Source organism: Bos grunniens, chromosome 24, assembly GCF_055505025.1.
Source record: "Bos grunniens cultivar Pamir isolate PY7600 chromosome 24, Bosgru_T2T1.0, whole genome shotgun sequence".
In the NCBI taxonomy this organism is placed as follows: domain Eukaryota; kingdom Metazoa; phylum Chordata; class Mammalia; order Artiodactyla; family Bovidae; genus Bos; species Bos grunniens.
In genome coordinates this window covers 26,566,067-26,578,702 of record NC_141188.1, presented here as the reverse complement: position 1 = coordinate 26,578,702, position 12,636 = coordinate 26,566,067, and the positions used below count along the sequence as shown (strand labels likewise).

Below are 12,636 nucleotides of genomic sequence, written 5' to 3'. Positions count from 1 at the left end.
AGTCCACCCGAACCCATGTCCATTGAGTCGGTGATGCCATCCAATCATCTCATCCTCTGTTGTCCCCTTCTCCTCCTGCCCTCAATCTTTCCCAGCATCAGGGTCTTTTCAAATGAGTCAGCTCTTCGCATCAGGTAGCCAAAGTATTGGAATTTCAGCTTCAACATCAGTCCTTCCAATGAACACCCAGAACTGATTTCCTTTAGGATGGACTTGTTGGATCTCCTTGCAGTCCAAGGACTCTCGAGAGTCTTCTCTAATACCACAGTTCAAAAGCATCAATTCTTTGGCGCTCAGCTTTCTTTATAGTCCGACTCTCACATCCATACATGACCACTGGAAAAACCATAGCCTTGACTAGACAGACCTGTGTTGACAAAGTAATGTCTCTGCTTTTTAATGTGCTATCTAGGTTGGTCATAACTTTCCTTCCAAGGAGTAAGCGTCTTTTAATTTCATGGCTGCAATCACCATCTGCTTGTCACATATTTTCAATAAAAAATATTTTAAAATGTAGATTTGAATAGTGGATAGTGGCCCTCCATAGATACTACTGTAGGAGGGAGGGAGGGATGGAGAAAGAGAGAGAGAGGCTAGACTAAGCAGGAAACACTTTTTTCCATTTTTTAAAAGATTTTTTTGATGTGGACCATTTTAAAAGTCTCTGTTGAATTTGTTACAATACTGCTTCTGTTTTATGTTTTAGTTTTTTGGCCCGAGACATATGGGATCTTAACTCCCTGAACAGATTTTGGACCTGCACCTCCTGCATTGGAAGGTGAAGTCTCAACCATTGGACCCAGGGAAGTCCCCCCTTTTTTCATTTCTGAAAACTAACGACTGTAGTCAAAAAAAAAAAAAAAGGCGATCTAATGTTGCCATTTTCATAGTCTGCCTGCTCTAAGATCTGCATTTCAGTGCTCAAACAGTGCCCTGCATACAGCGGGAACTAAGTGGTCACAGAGTGCCCATAAGATATGCATCCCTGTATCCAGTACCTGTTTTCTCAGTTCTACTCTTATCCTCTTAACAGGTTCTGGCTTCTTCATGCATTTCAACAGTAGCTCTGTAAACGAGGGGGCCACAGCAGTACTGGAAAGTAGAACACTTTACCCTAAACGAGGATTTCAGTGCTTGCAATTTTTTTTGTACAAGAGTGGAAGTGAAGACGACCAGCTGAACATCTATATCAGGGAGTATTCTACGGCTCATCTGAGCAGGGCTCTAACCCTTGTGGAACAAATAAAAGGTACAGTATCAACATTTTCATTCTTACATTCAAAGTGATGCAACCTTTTTATTTTTTAATTTTTTATCTTGTACTGGGTTATAGCTGATTATCAATGTTGTAATAGTATAGTTTCAGGTGAACAGCGAAGGGACTCAGTCATACATATGTATGTAGCCATTCTTCCCCAAACTCCCCTCCCATCCAGGCTGCCACATAACATTGAGCAGAGCTCCCTGTGCTATACCAACCAAGCAGGTCCTTGTTGGTTATCCATTTTAAATATAGCAGTGTGTACAAGTCCAACCCAAACAGAGCCAGACAATCTTAACGTTTTATTTAATGCAACCACTTACAACAGAGAAGGGGTTATGAACCTAGAACCTAGAACCTGATCCTCCTTGTTTTATGCTGTGGTTAGGAAGCTAAAATGAAAGTGCTTTCTGTGCTATAGAATATGTGACACTCACTTAAGAAACTGTAGATTGGTCTCTGGTGTTGGCGAAGTTAGTTCTTGGCAAATAATAAAATAGAATGGAAACTAGCTTAGGCAAAACGGGAAGAGTTACCGGCTCAACATAACTAAATTATAGGATGGAGAAGAGAGAAAGCAGCTGCAGGCAGGATGAAACCTGTCCCTGAACACGGCTGGGGACCTTTCCTGTTATCTCAGAGGGGCTTTGTCCAGAAAACTGGTGCTTTGGCTGTTGCACTTCCCAGTTTGCATTTTTATATTTTACATTTACATTAAAAATGTGCCATCAGACTAGAGAAGGATCTCTTCCTCTAATTTGTAGCCTAAAAAAAATAAATTCCAATGCAGGATTCTAATTGTTATGATTTGGGTTAAATGTATCTTCTGGAGCAATTTGGAGTGGAGAGAGGGTGACAACGATAGGGTGGCCACCCTTCCTTCCAATCGTGTGTCTGGGAGGTGGGTCACGTTGACTACCTATTAGATGGTTTAGAAGGTTCCCTGAGGGAGGGAGGGAGGGCTTGTAGGCTGGTGACTATATTACTGTTTGCTTCACATATTGTCTTCTTGTTTTGAATGAATTGACTAAAACCTATTATAAAAATTGATCCATGTTATGCCATATATCATGCCATTTCCCCCCTGTTTAACAAGGAGAAACAATCTGAAACATAGATGATATTTCCCTTCAAGACCACTTTAAACTGAGGTTCTTAATCTCATATTATATATACATGTATATATACCATACATTATACATGTATATAATATGTATCTAATGCATATGTAAAAGGTTATAAATAAAATTATTGCATGCATACATGACTATGCTGGAGAAGGCAGTGGTACCCCACTCTAGTACTCTTGCCTGGAAAATCCTGTGGACGGAGGAGCCTGGTAGGCTGCAGTCCATGGGGTCGCTGAGGGTCGGACACGACTGAGTGACTTCACTTTCACTTTTCACTTTCACGCATTGGAGAAGGAAATGGCAACCCACTCCAGTGTTCTTGCCTGGAGAATCCCAGGGATGCGGGAGCCTGGTGGGCTGCCGTCTATGGGGTCGCACAGAGTCGGACACGACTGAGTGACTTAGCAGCAGCAGCAACATGGCTATGCATATATAGTCCTTTGTATTAGCACTCTGTGGGTGTTATTACTGATAGATAATAGCACAAAGTGTACTTAAAGAAACCTGCCTAGAAGTCCAGAATTAAGCTGAAGGTACTGATAAAAATCAAGGGGAAGCTCTCATGAAAGATTTTTATTCAATCCAGGGTCTTTCCATGGACAACAGCGTTTCCTGTAATTTGGACCTTTCTAACTGATTTTCGAGCAACGTGTTTCTCATTAAGTGCTAATACATGTAAATTTTAAGGCACTGTGTTAACTACTCTTTGACATGAATTCCTGAGCTATTCTTTCCCTGGGTGGGGGGAGCTCCTGAAAACTGTTTAATGTACTGCTTCTTATTTGAGTGTATGATATAAGAAAATAACACAAGATATCCTATGGTACACTATTCTCCAGGGTAGGGAGTAATAGTGGAGGGGGATGTGCAGTTTGGGAAGAAAGGAGACGGTACCAGGTATCAGATAAATACTTACGACTTTGTGTGCTCAGTCGCTCAGTCGTGTCTGACTCTTTGTAACCTCATAGACTGTAGCCCACCAGGCCAGACTCCCCTGTCCATAGAATTCTCCAGGCAAGGATACTGGAGTGGTTTGCCATTTCCCACGCCAGGGGATCTTCCCAACCCAGGGATCAAATCTGTGTCTCCTGCATTGACAGGTGGATTCTTTCCCACTGTGGCACCTGGGAAGCTTATATCACTGAGTCCCTGGTAAATGATGTAAGGAGCCAATTGTAGGTTGTGGGCCTTCTAGGGTCTGATGAATTCCTGTCTAATACTGCCAAAAACTGATTGAAAATTTTACACGTGAAGGAAATATTCCAATCAAAGTTTACATAGATTAAAGGAGGCTTTGGCTGAGGACCACAGGAATCTGGGGTACAAATGTAAAGTCTTGGGCTTGCTTATCTGTTTAACCGACTGAGGGGAGGTGACTTATAAGTTGGGTATGGAGTACTCATGAGTTAGATGCTATTGTTTGCTCACCTGTGTCTGGAAAATGGTGATCTATGTAAGAATAAAAATGAGCTAGATAAGCATTCAAATATTCCGGAGAGCCACTCGGCCCTACAAAAGTGCCTTGGAGTAACTGGACCTGAGCTGGAGGAAAAAGAAAGCCATACCTTATACCTGCAGGAGGCAGCAGCTCTAGAAAGATCCTTTGGCCATGAAGATTAGGACTCTAATGTCAATTTGTATAGTCCTTTATCCTCTCTGAAATAATAATACCTCTTTTGCAGATATACCCTCTGGGAGCTGGCAACTTTACCACGTAACACTGAATGCGACCAATAAATTTCGAGTGGTGTTTGAAGGGGTCAGAGGCGCTGGTGCCTCATTGGGTGGCCTGTCTATTGATGACATCAATCTCTCAGAAACACGGTGCCCTCATCATGTCTGGCATATAAGGAATTTCACACAGCTCATTGGCAGCCCCAATGGGTCTTTCTACAGCCCTCCATTTTATTCTTCTAAGGGATATGCCTTTCAGATTTACTTGAATCTAGATAGTTTGCCTAAAATAGGAATGTATTTCCACCTGATCTCTGGAGCCAATGATGATCATTTAGAGTGGCCGTGTCCTTGGCAACAAGTCACCATAACAATCTTGGATCAAACTCCTGACATTCGACAGCGTATGTCCAAACAGCAGAGTCTAACGACAGACCCATTTCTGACCATTGGTTCGTGGCTCATCTTCTTTATTGTTAATACACAATCATTGCTTTAGGAGGGATGGATGATTTGGGAATGAGAGAATGCACAACCAGACACCCAGGGGATTTTTGAGCCCCAAATCTTAGGATCAGAAGATATGTGGGGGAAGTCTGATAGTCTCTCAGTACTGTCTGACTCTTTGCGACCCCATGGACAGGCTTCTTCGTCCATGGAATTCTCCAGGAAAGAATACTGGATTGGGTTGCCATTTCCTTCTTCAATGTAGGGGAAGGGCTTCAGCAATTCTGGACAGAGTCTCCCAGGCAGGAAACTGTCAGGAATATCAGCAGAGATGCCAACAAATTGAGAAGATATTGGCTGTATTCTTGGAATTTGATGACAACGCCTAAATTCTCAATGTTGCACGAAGAGTGTGTGCGTGCTAAGTCACTTCAATCAAGACCAATTCTTTGTGATCCTATGGACCATAGCCTGCCAGGCTCCTCTGTCCATGGGATTCTCCAGGCAAAGTTACTGGAGTGGGTTGCCACTTCCTCCTCTAGGGGATCTTCTCGACCCAGAGATCGCGCCTGTCCCTTATGTCTCCTGCACTGGCAGGCGGGTTTTAGTTTTTACCACTAGCACCACGTGGGACGAGGTGTGTTGTTGGTTTTAGAGTCTGACAAGCCTAGGTTCAAATCCAAGGTTTGCTTCTCATTAGCGTTGTGAATTTGCACTGATAATCTCTTGAAACCAAAGTGTCCTCAGCAGTAAAACCGGGACAGTAATAATAACCCCACAATTCTATTAACAGTGTCTCTGCAGTTCAAGGAGGGAAGCTTGTGGAAGGGCCTGGCAGGGAGAGAGTCTCAGACGCTGAGTTCTCCTAACCCATGCTGTCCTTGTCTTGTCACTGATATTGTCAAAAACAGCTCAGCTTTTGAAATGAGGGTGGTTTTTGATCAGAAAGAAGATGTTAAGTAGATGTTCTTAGTGTTGGGAACGGTGTGGGAGTGGATTGTAACTTCTTACTGAAGGGTTCTGGGGGACTTGCCAATGGTGACATCATTCCCCATCTTTCGAGACTGAAAGATGCAGTGCCCAGAAAGCAATGCCCAGAAAAAGAAGCAGTACCCAGAAAGCATTGATCACATTTCTAACTGTAATAATCCTTTGCCCTCTGGGAACCTAACAAAGTAAAACATGGAATTATGACAAGGTCAATATTATTCTCAAATCTGAATTCTGTATATGAAAAGAATGGACCTAAGTGATCTGGGGAAGAAAAATCTAATCTGATAGGGAAAAAAAAATAGTATTCACAAAGAGGTGTGGGAATTTGATGTTCACAATTTCTTTACCTTTTTTCAAAATGTTTTTCCCTGCATGATGTTGAAAATGGCTCAAGGTTGGATGGGTCATCGCCTGTTTTTTCAGAAACAGTGCTTCTCACTGTCTTCTACTCCTGAAGCTCTTTGCTATGTTAGGCGAATAATTTAGTTAATAAGATGAATTGTTCTGTGCTAAAATTAATAACTCTCTCAGTAATGCATTGATTTAACTCGGTTTAAAGGGCTGTCTGTAACTCAGAAGGCCACTACAGAGTGATTCTAATGGGTAGCCGAATTTCTACACTCATCAGTCAGTAAAAGTGTAGAACTTGACTACCCACGCCTCCTAGCCAGGAAACTTTCGGTAACCCTGAGTGTGGTCCTCCCTGCTGTGCCATCTCGTTTCCATCAGGATAATATAAATGAAAAACTCCAGTGATTTGCCGGGGACTGCAGCACAGGTCAATAGCATCATTTAATTATTTTGAGCTCCATCTTAATTGTGCTTCACATTGCCTGCATTTTCCTGCCACCAAAAGCTATGATGATGCTAAACATAATCCATTAATATAAATTGCTTTTTCAGATAATGGAAACTATTTTTGGGACAGGCCTTCCAAAGTGGGAGCACAAGTTATTTTCCCTAATGGAACTCAGTTTCAAAGAGGTAGGGGCCGTGGATTCCCTAACTTTATGAGCCAAGAAATGCTGAAAAGCAGAGATTTTATCAAAGGAGATGATGTTTATATCCTACTGACAGTGGAAGGTATGTCAATAAAAATAGTTTTCTCTAAGCTATTCTTTTTTTTTTCTTGTGGTCATTGATTATTTACTGTGTTCTTCTGGGTTCCATTTTCAGATATATTAATTAGATAGAGATGTGGGAAGAAGTGGGCATGAGTGGGATTTTTTTTTTGTATGAATCATTAATAATATAAAAATAATTTAGATGGAAACGGGGATAGTGCCTGGACAAAGTAATTACCACTGCATGGAACAACAGTGGAAAGCTTTAGTCCAGAAAATTTCTTTAGAAATAAGCTAAAGTATATCCATTATACCCTAGAATTTAATTCTTGGATTCTAGAAGTAAAAATGTCACACAAAACATAAAATGAAAGTATAAACGGACTTTGTTGTCTCTTTTAAATATGTATACACATGTGTGCACACACACATATATCTTGTCAGTAACAGCATTAATCTCTTGTCTTCTAAAGTTTCTTAGTCGTGGCAGCCAACAATAACATTTTCCAGGAATAACTGGTGGTTTCCTTGTTTTATGTGATAGGATTTTAACTCATTTACTATTAAAGACCCATTTTGCATCTCAGTAAGTCAGAATTATTTTTTGTGACAAAAGGTGGTGTGACTAAAACTGAAAATTTGATTTCAGTGTCAGTTAGAGTAAACCTAGATGATACTTCAGGGGAAAAACTATTCAGAAATAACTTTCATTGAGAGAGAAAACATTTTAGGTAGCAGAAACAAATTCATATGTTCATCATGTCTGTTGGACCCTGTTGGACCAGAAAACACCAAAAAGAACAGATTCTTGGTTGTCAGGGGACCTGGTATCTTGTGCTGAATATCTATCTACTTGCTCTGCCAAGCACGAGACCTGTGATCTCGGGCAAGGCCCTCTTTGCATTTCTTTACATTTCCGAGCTTTCGTTTCCTTGTCGGTACCTTGCAGTTGGGAACACAGGCTCCCCTTGGAGCTCAGGTGAGCCCAGACCCAGGCAAACACATGTTCAGCTGTAGCCCCACAGGCTGGCCCAGCGTCCCTTTGTGGCTAGCTCTCAACCCGCCTGTTTGTTTTTTTCACTCCTGTGAATGTTACTGGCCAGTGCTTCAGGATTACCTGAATGTATTACAAACTGAGCGTTTGATTTTGAACTTAAAGATCAAATGCTCATTAAACCCCAACTGACTTCCCTCCCTGCTCTCCTCCCATCCTCCTTAGACATATCCCACCTTAATACACAAAATGACCCACTTCCAACCTTGAACGTCAATGACCTCTGCACCAGTTTCAGGTGTGAGAATGATGGGATCTGCATTCTTCAGAATGGCAAAGCTGAGTGCAGGTAAGGGTGCCATCTCCCCATCCTTTCGCTAGCTATTTGTTTCATTTCACAATGTACGATTCTGTGATATTTCATATGAGTGAAATCAGTTGATTCTCATCTCAAAACTGTTCATAGGGTATTTATTGTTTGCTCTCCATTTGGGAGTTTGGGTTGCCAGTAGAACAGTGAAATTATTAATGTAAAGTGAGTAGCTTATATATTTTTATTTATTTATTTTTCCTTATATATTTTTAAATTTTGTTTATTTATGGCTCTGCTGGGTCTTTGTTGCTATGTGGCATGGGTGTGTGCTTAGTCACTTCAGCTGTGTCCGACTCTCTGCGACCCCATGGACCATGGCCCACCAGATTCTTCTGTCCATGGGATTCTCCAGGCAAGAATACTGGAGTGGGTTGCTATTTCCTTCTCCAGTGATAAAGTATGAAGTGAGTGAAATGAAGTCACTCAGTCATGTCCAGCTCTTTGCAACTCCATGGACTGTAGCTGATCAGGCTCCTCTGTCCATGGGATTTTCCAGGCAAGAGTACTGGAGTGGGTTGCCATTGCCTTCTCCTTGCTCTGTGGGTTTTTCTGTAACTGCAGAGAGTGGACACTTCTCTCTGGTTGTGGTGCTTGGGCTTCTCACTGTGGTGGCTTCTCTTGTTAGGGCGCACGGCTCTAGGGTGCATGGGCTTCAGTAGTTGTGGCTCCTGGGCTCTAGAGCACAGGCTCACAGCTTTAGTTGCTCTGAAGCAGGTGGGATCCTCCCTGATCAGGGATGGAACCCACGTCTCCTGCTTTGGCACATTGATTCTTTGCCACTGAGCCACCAGGGAAGCCCGCATGTTCTTTCCTAATTGCCTGAAACAGTCCTCATGAGTTATAAATCCTCACAACAGTCTGGTGTGGTCAGCGTGACTGTCCGCATTCCGCAGATGGAGACACCTAAATTCTGGGAAGAACCTGGCCGTAGTCACAGCTGGGATGTTCCAGACTGGGACACTGAGAACTAAATTTTCTCCACTACCTGTGTTGCCTTTCTTCCCCAGCTGGGAGCTGCTGTTTTAAATCCCAGATTAGGAATAATTCCATTGCTCCTTGCTGTTGGCCCTGCCTGGCTTCCTGGGCTAGTTTAACCCATCCTTTCAGTCCGAGTGGGCGACCAATGGTTCCATCTGTCAATGACCTGAGTGTTGACCCACACCTTCAGTGGTGAAGATCTTCAGACTTAAATGTCAGCTCATGACTCAGTCACGTTTCAAACGTGTAGGTGTCGGTCGGGGGATGACTGGTGGTACATGGGAGAAAGGTGTGAAAAGAGAGGGTCAACACGAGACACCATTGTCATCGCCACATCTTCCACTGCCGCTGTGTTTGCCCTGATGCTGATCATCACTCTCGTCAGCGTCTACTGTACCAGGAAGAAGTATCGGAAAGAGCCAAGTTCAAGGACAGTCAACACTATTATGGAAAATGTAAGTTGACTCTGATATTTGGTTATTCAAAACCCACTGATGGAATTATATAAAGAAAAATTAGGACTTTTTAAATATCTTAAAAATTTTTTTTCTATTCTCTGTGCTGGGGAAAAAGGCTTGGAGACTATGAGTTCTTGTTATCTTCACTATCAATGATTCTTAAATTGGAATCCTTGAAAACTTTTGGAGGGGAGGCTTATTATCCTCCTGAAACTGTACCCAGAATTGTGTATGGTTCTGCAGTTTTCTGGGGTGGGAGTCTGTGACCCTCCTGAAAGGCACGATTGATTTTTGCCTACACATTTCAGTCTACCTGGTTAAGTGGAAAGATGAACCATGTAAGTGTCTTTGTTCTAAAGGCTGAGCTCACTTGTAGGAAGAGGGTGCTAGGCACATTTGGGGCATTTGCATTAAAGAAGATTCCAACTAATTCTGGCTTCAGGTGTGATAACTCTAAGGCAAGGTTTTCAAGCAGAAATTTTAAAGCCTACCTCAGATGGTCTCCAGAATGGCAACAGACTCTTGAAATTACCCTGGGGAAGCAGAGAGTCTGAGATGGGTGTTGGCATAAACGATGTTTACCGGGGACACCAGTGATGGAGTGAGGGAAGCTGGACCAGGCAGCTCTATTTTAAAGTTATGGTTTTTTTTAAGTGGACAGACTTATTTGTTTGAAGACCCTTGTTTGTTAAAGACAAACTAAATTTTTGTCTAAAGACAAACTAACTTCACTAATTTTTTTGTGTGAAGTTATTCAAAAGATGGACAATGATAATGAACAGAAAGCAAAAAGTTTTATTCTCATATACAGCTGTCATGTTTCCTGAAGCTCAGGAAGGTGTTTAAAGCTAGTCATAAGGCAGTGGACCTCTTCCTTCACAAGCTCATTAGAAAAGTACTTAAAATGTATATATTAATATGTTTGTTTAAAAAAAAAAAAACAACAGATATTTCTAGCTTATCTTATGACTTAAAAGGGACAGATCAACCAGTGATCCAGTAGGTCAGCCTGGTGGAAACCCGGGGCCATTAGGGAAGTACTTGGGGGTTGGAGTAACTATGGTGGGGGAAGTGATTAGAGAGGAGAGGACTGGTTAGCTAAAGGGTGAGACTACCAAGATATTCCTCTAGAAACTGAAAGATCTAAGCAGTATTATAAAAGTTGCTTTATCAAGCTAAAGTTGGAAGTAAAACAAAGAGCAGAAAAAGAAGGAAGTTAATCCAATAAAGGAACTATTAGGGCCATTAAATGGAAACACACACATATACACACACAATCACCATAATATAACAACACAACTGTTTTGCCTCTGGGTCATTTAAACACATGCCCAAGAGTAAGGAGTCAACTTAATCTAGGCATTTCTGGGGCTTCCCTGAGGGCTCAAACCATAAAGAATCTGCCTGCAATGCAGGAGATATTGGATCCCTACGTGGGAAAGATCCCCTGGAGAAGGAAATAGCAACCCGCTCCAGTAGTCTTGCGTGGAGAATTCCATGGATGGAGGAGCTTGGAAGGTTATAGTCCATGGGGTCACAAGGCATTTCTACAGTTTATTCACTGATAGCAGAACCTCTGCCTCTTTAACTCTTAAATTGAAATGACCTTTTTTTCTGAGTCTGAAGTGTGTGCTCACCCTGATGTTTGAACATCTGAATAAAGTAGGAGATGCCTGTGCATTTTCCTGCAGCCCAAGCCTGGAAAGGATGCCAGCTGGGAGGGAAGCCAGAAGACTGCAGAGGGCACTTCATTGAAACATTAGACTGTTTCATTGTGATGCATTTCAATGACAGTTTTTAAATTTAGAAATTAAGTCATCAATTGTTCTTCCCCCCTTTAGCAATATGCACTTTGAAGATTAACTCTGCAATACAGCCAGCAAATGAAATGAAAGATTCTTCATCATGGATTCACCCACAATATATTACAACCACTTCCTCCTTCTGTAAATGGATCTTCTCTGTAAATAGCTGGGTACACTATAAATCATTATTTTGGTAAAAGTCTAATTGGTGAGATGTTGCTGTGTTTTTGTTTTTAAAGGAAGGGAGTAAAAAAAATGAAAAATAAAAATAGATAAAGTGGAGAAGCAATTCAGGCTGTTGTGGAAGAAAAACACTGTTTATAAGTCAGAGAGCAAGAACTGGGAATAGCTTTCCAAGTGACTGATCCTTCTCTTCGGGGGCCAAGTGCCATGGCCTCACAGGCGATTCCCTAGAAATTGCCCAATGGGAATGATCTTCCATGTAGAATCTCCCCATTGCCACGTTGTCCTGTCCCGATGGACCGAGGGGCAGAGGGCAGCTCCGTTCTCCCTGGGGACATCTGCCCCTCTGTCTGAAACTGGCTACTTCCTTGTTTTCTTTATTATTATTATTATTATTTAGTCACGCTTAAGGCTTGTAGAATTTTAATTCCCCAGCCAGGAATCAAACCCAGGCCCTCAGCAGTGAGAGAGCGGAGTCCTAACCACTAGACTGCCAGGGAATCCCCTTGTCACTATTTTTTATTTTAGCCATTCCTGTTAAGTGATATCTCATTGTGGTTTTAGTCTGCAGGTCCCAAGTGGCTCATGATACTGAACCTCTTTTCATGCGCTTGTTTGCTGTCACTATAGCGTCTTCAGTGGACTATCTCTTTACATCTTTCACTCACGTTCTGAATGAGATTTTTGCTCTTACAGTGTTTTGAGAACTTTAAATATATTTTGATCTATCTATTTCATTGTCAAACATGTGGTTTGGAAACATATTTTCCCACTCTGCCACTTGCCTTATTTACTTAAAATAATATTTTGAGCAGAAGTTTTTAATTTTGATAAAGTTCAGTTGATCATTTTTTTTTTAGTGGATTGTGGTTTTGGTGTCAAATCTAAGAAATCTTTGTCTACTCCTAGATCCTGAATATTTTCTCCTATTTAATAAATGTTTTGTATGTTTTTTGTTTTATATTTAACTCAGTAATGCATTTTGAGTTAATTTTTGTACAAGGTGTAAGGTTTAGGTTGGAGTTAATTTTTTGGCATTATTTTCTCTGTTGAATTGTATTACATGTTATATATATATTCATAAATAATTTACACATAATGTTACATCTTATTGATTTATAATTCAGTTCAGTTCAGTTGCTCAGTTGTGTCTGACTTTGCAACCCCATGAATCGCAGCACACTGGGCTTCCCTGTCCATCACCAACTCCCAGAACTTACTCAAACTCACATCCGTTGAGTCGGTGATGCCATCCAACTATCTCATCCTCTGTCGT

The 12,636-nt window shown here is 41.6% G+C and overlaps 1 protein-coding gene across 1 annotated transcript in view; it reads left to right on the top strand.

Annotated features, from left to right (window-relative positions):
• Positions 1-11,382, top strand: part of MEP1B (meprin A subunit beta) — a 36,163-nt gene extending 24,781 nt beyond the window's left edge. Inside the window, exons 10-15 of the mRNA XM_086372858.1 lie at positions 1,034-1,249; positions 4,074-4,517; positions 6,409-6,588; positions 7,789-7,912; positions 9,165-9,369; positions 11,214-11,382. Of these exons, the coding sequence (XP_086228984.1) occupies positions 1,034-1,249; positions 4,074-4,517; positions 6,409-6,588; positions 7,789-7,912; positions 9,165-9,369; positions 11,214-11,228 (1,184 nt within the window). The 3' untranslated portion in view covers positions 11,229-11,382. The remainder of the gene's footprint in view (positions 1-1,033; positions 1,250-4,073; positions 4,518-6,408; positions 6,589-7,788; positions 7,913-9,164; positions 9,370-11,213) is intronic.
• The last annotated feature ends 1,254 nt before the right edge of the window (positions 11,383-12,636 follow it).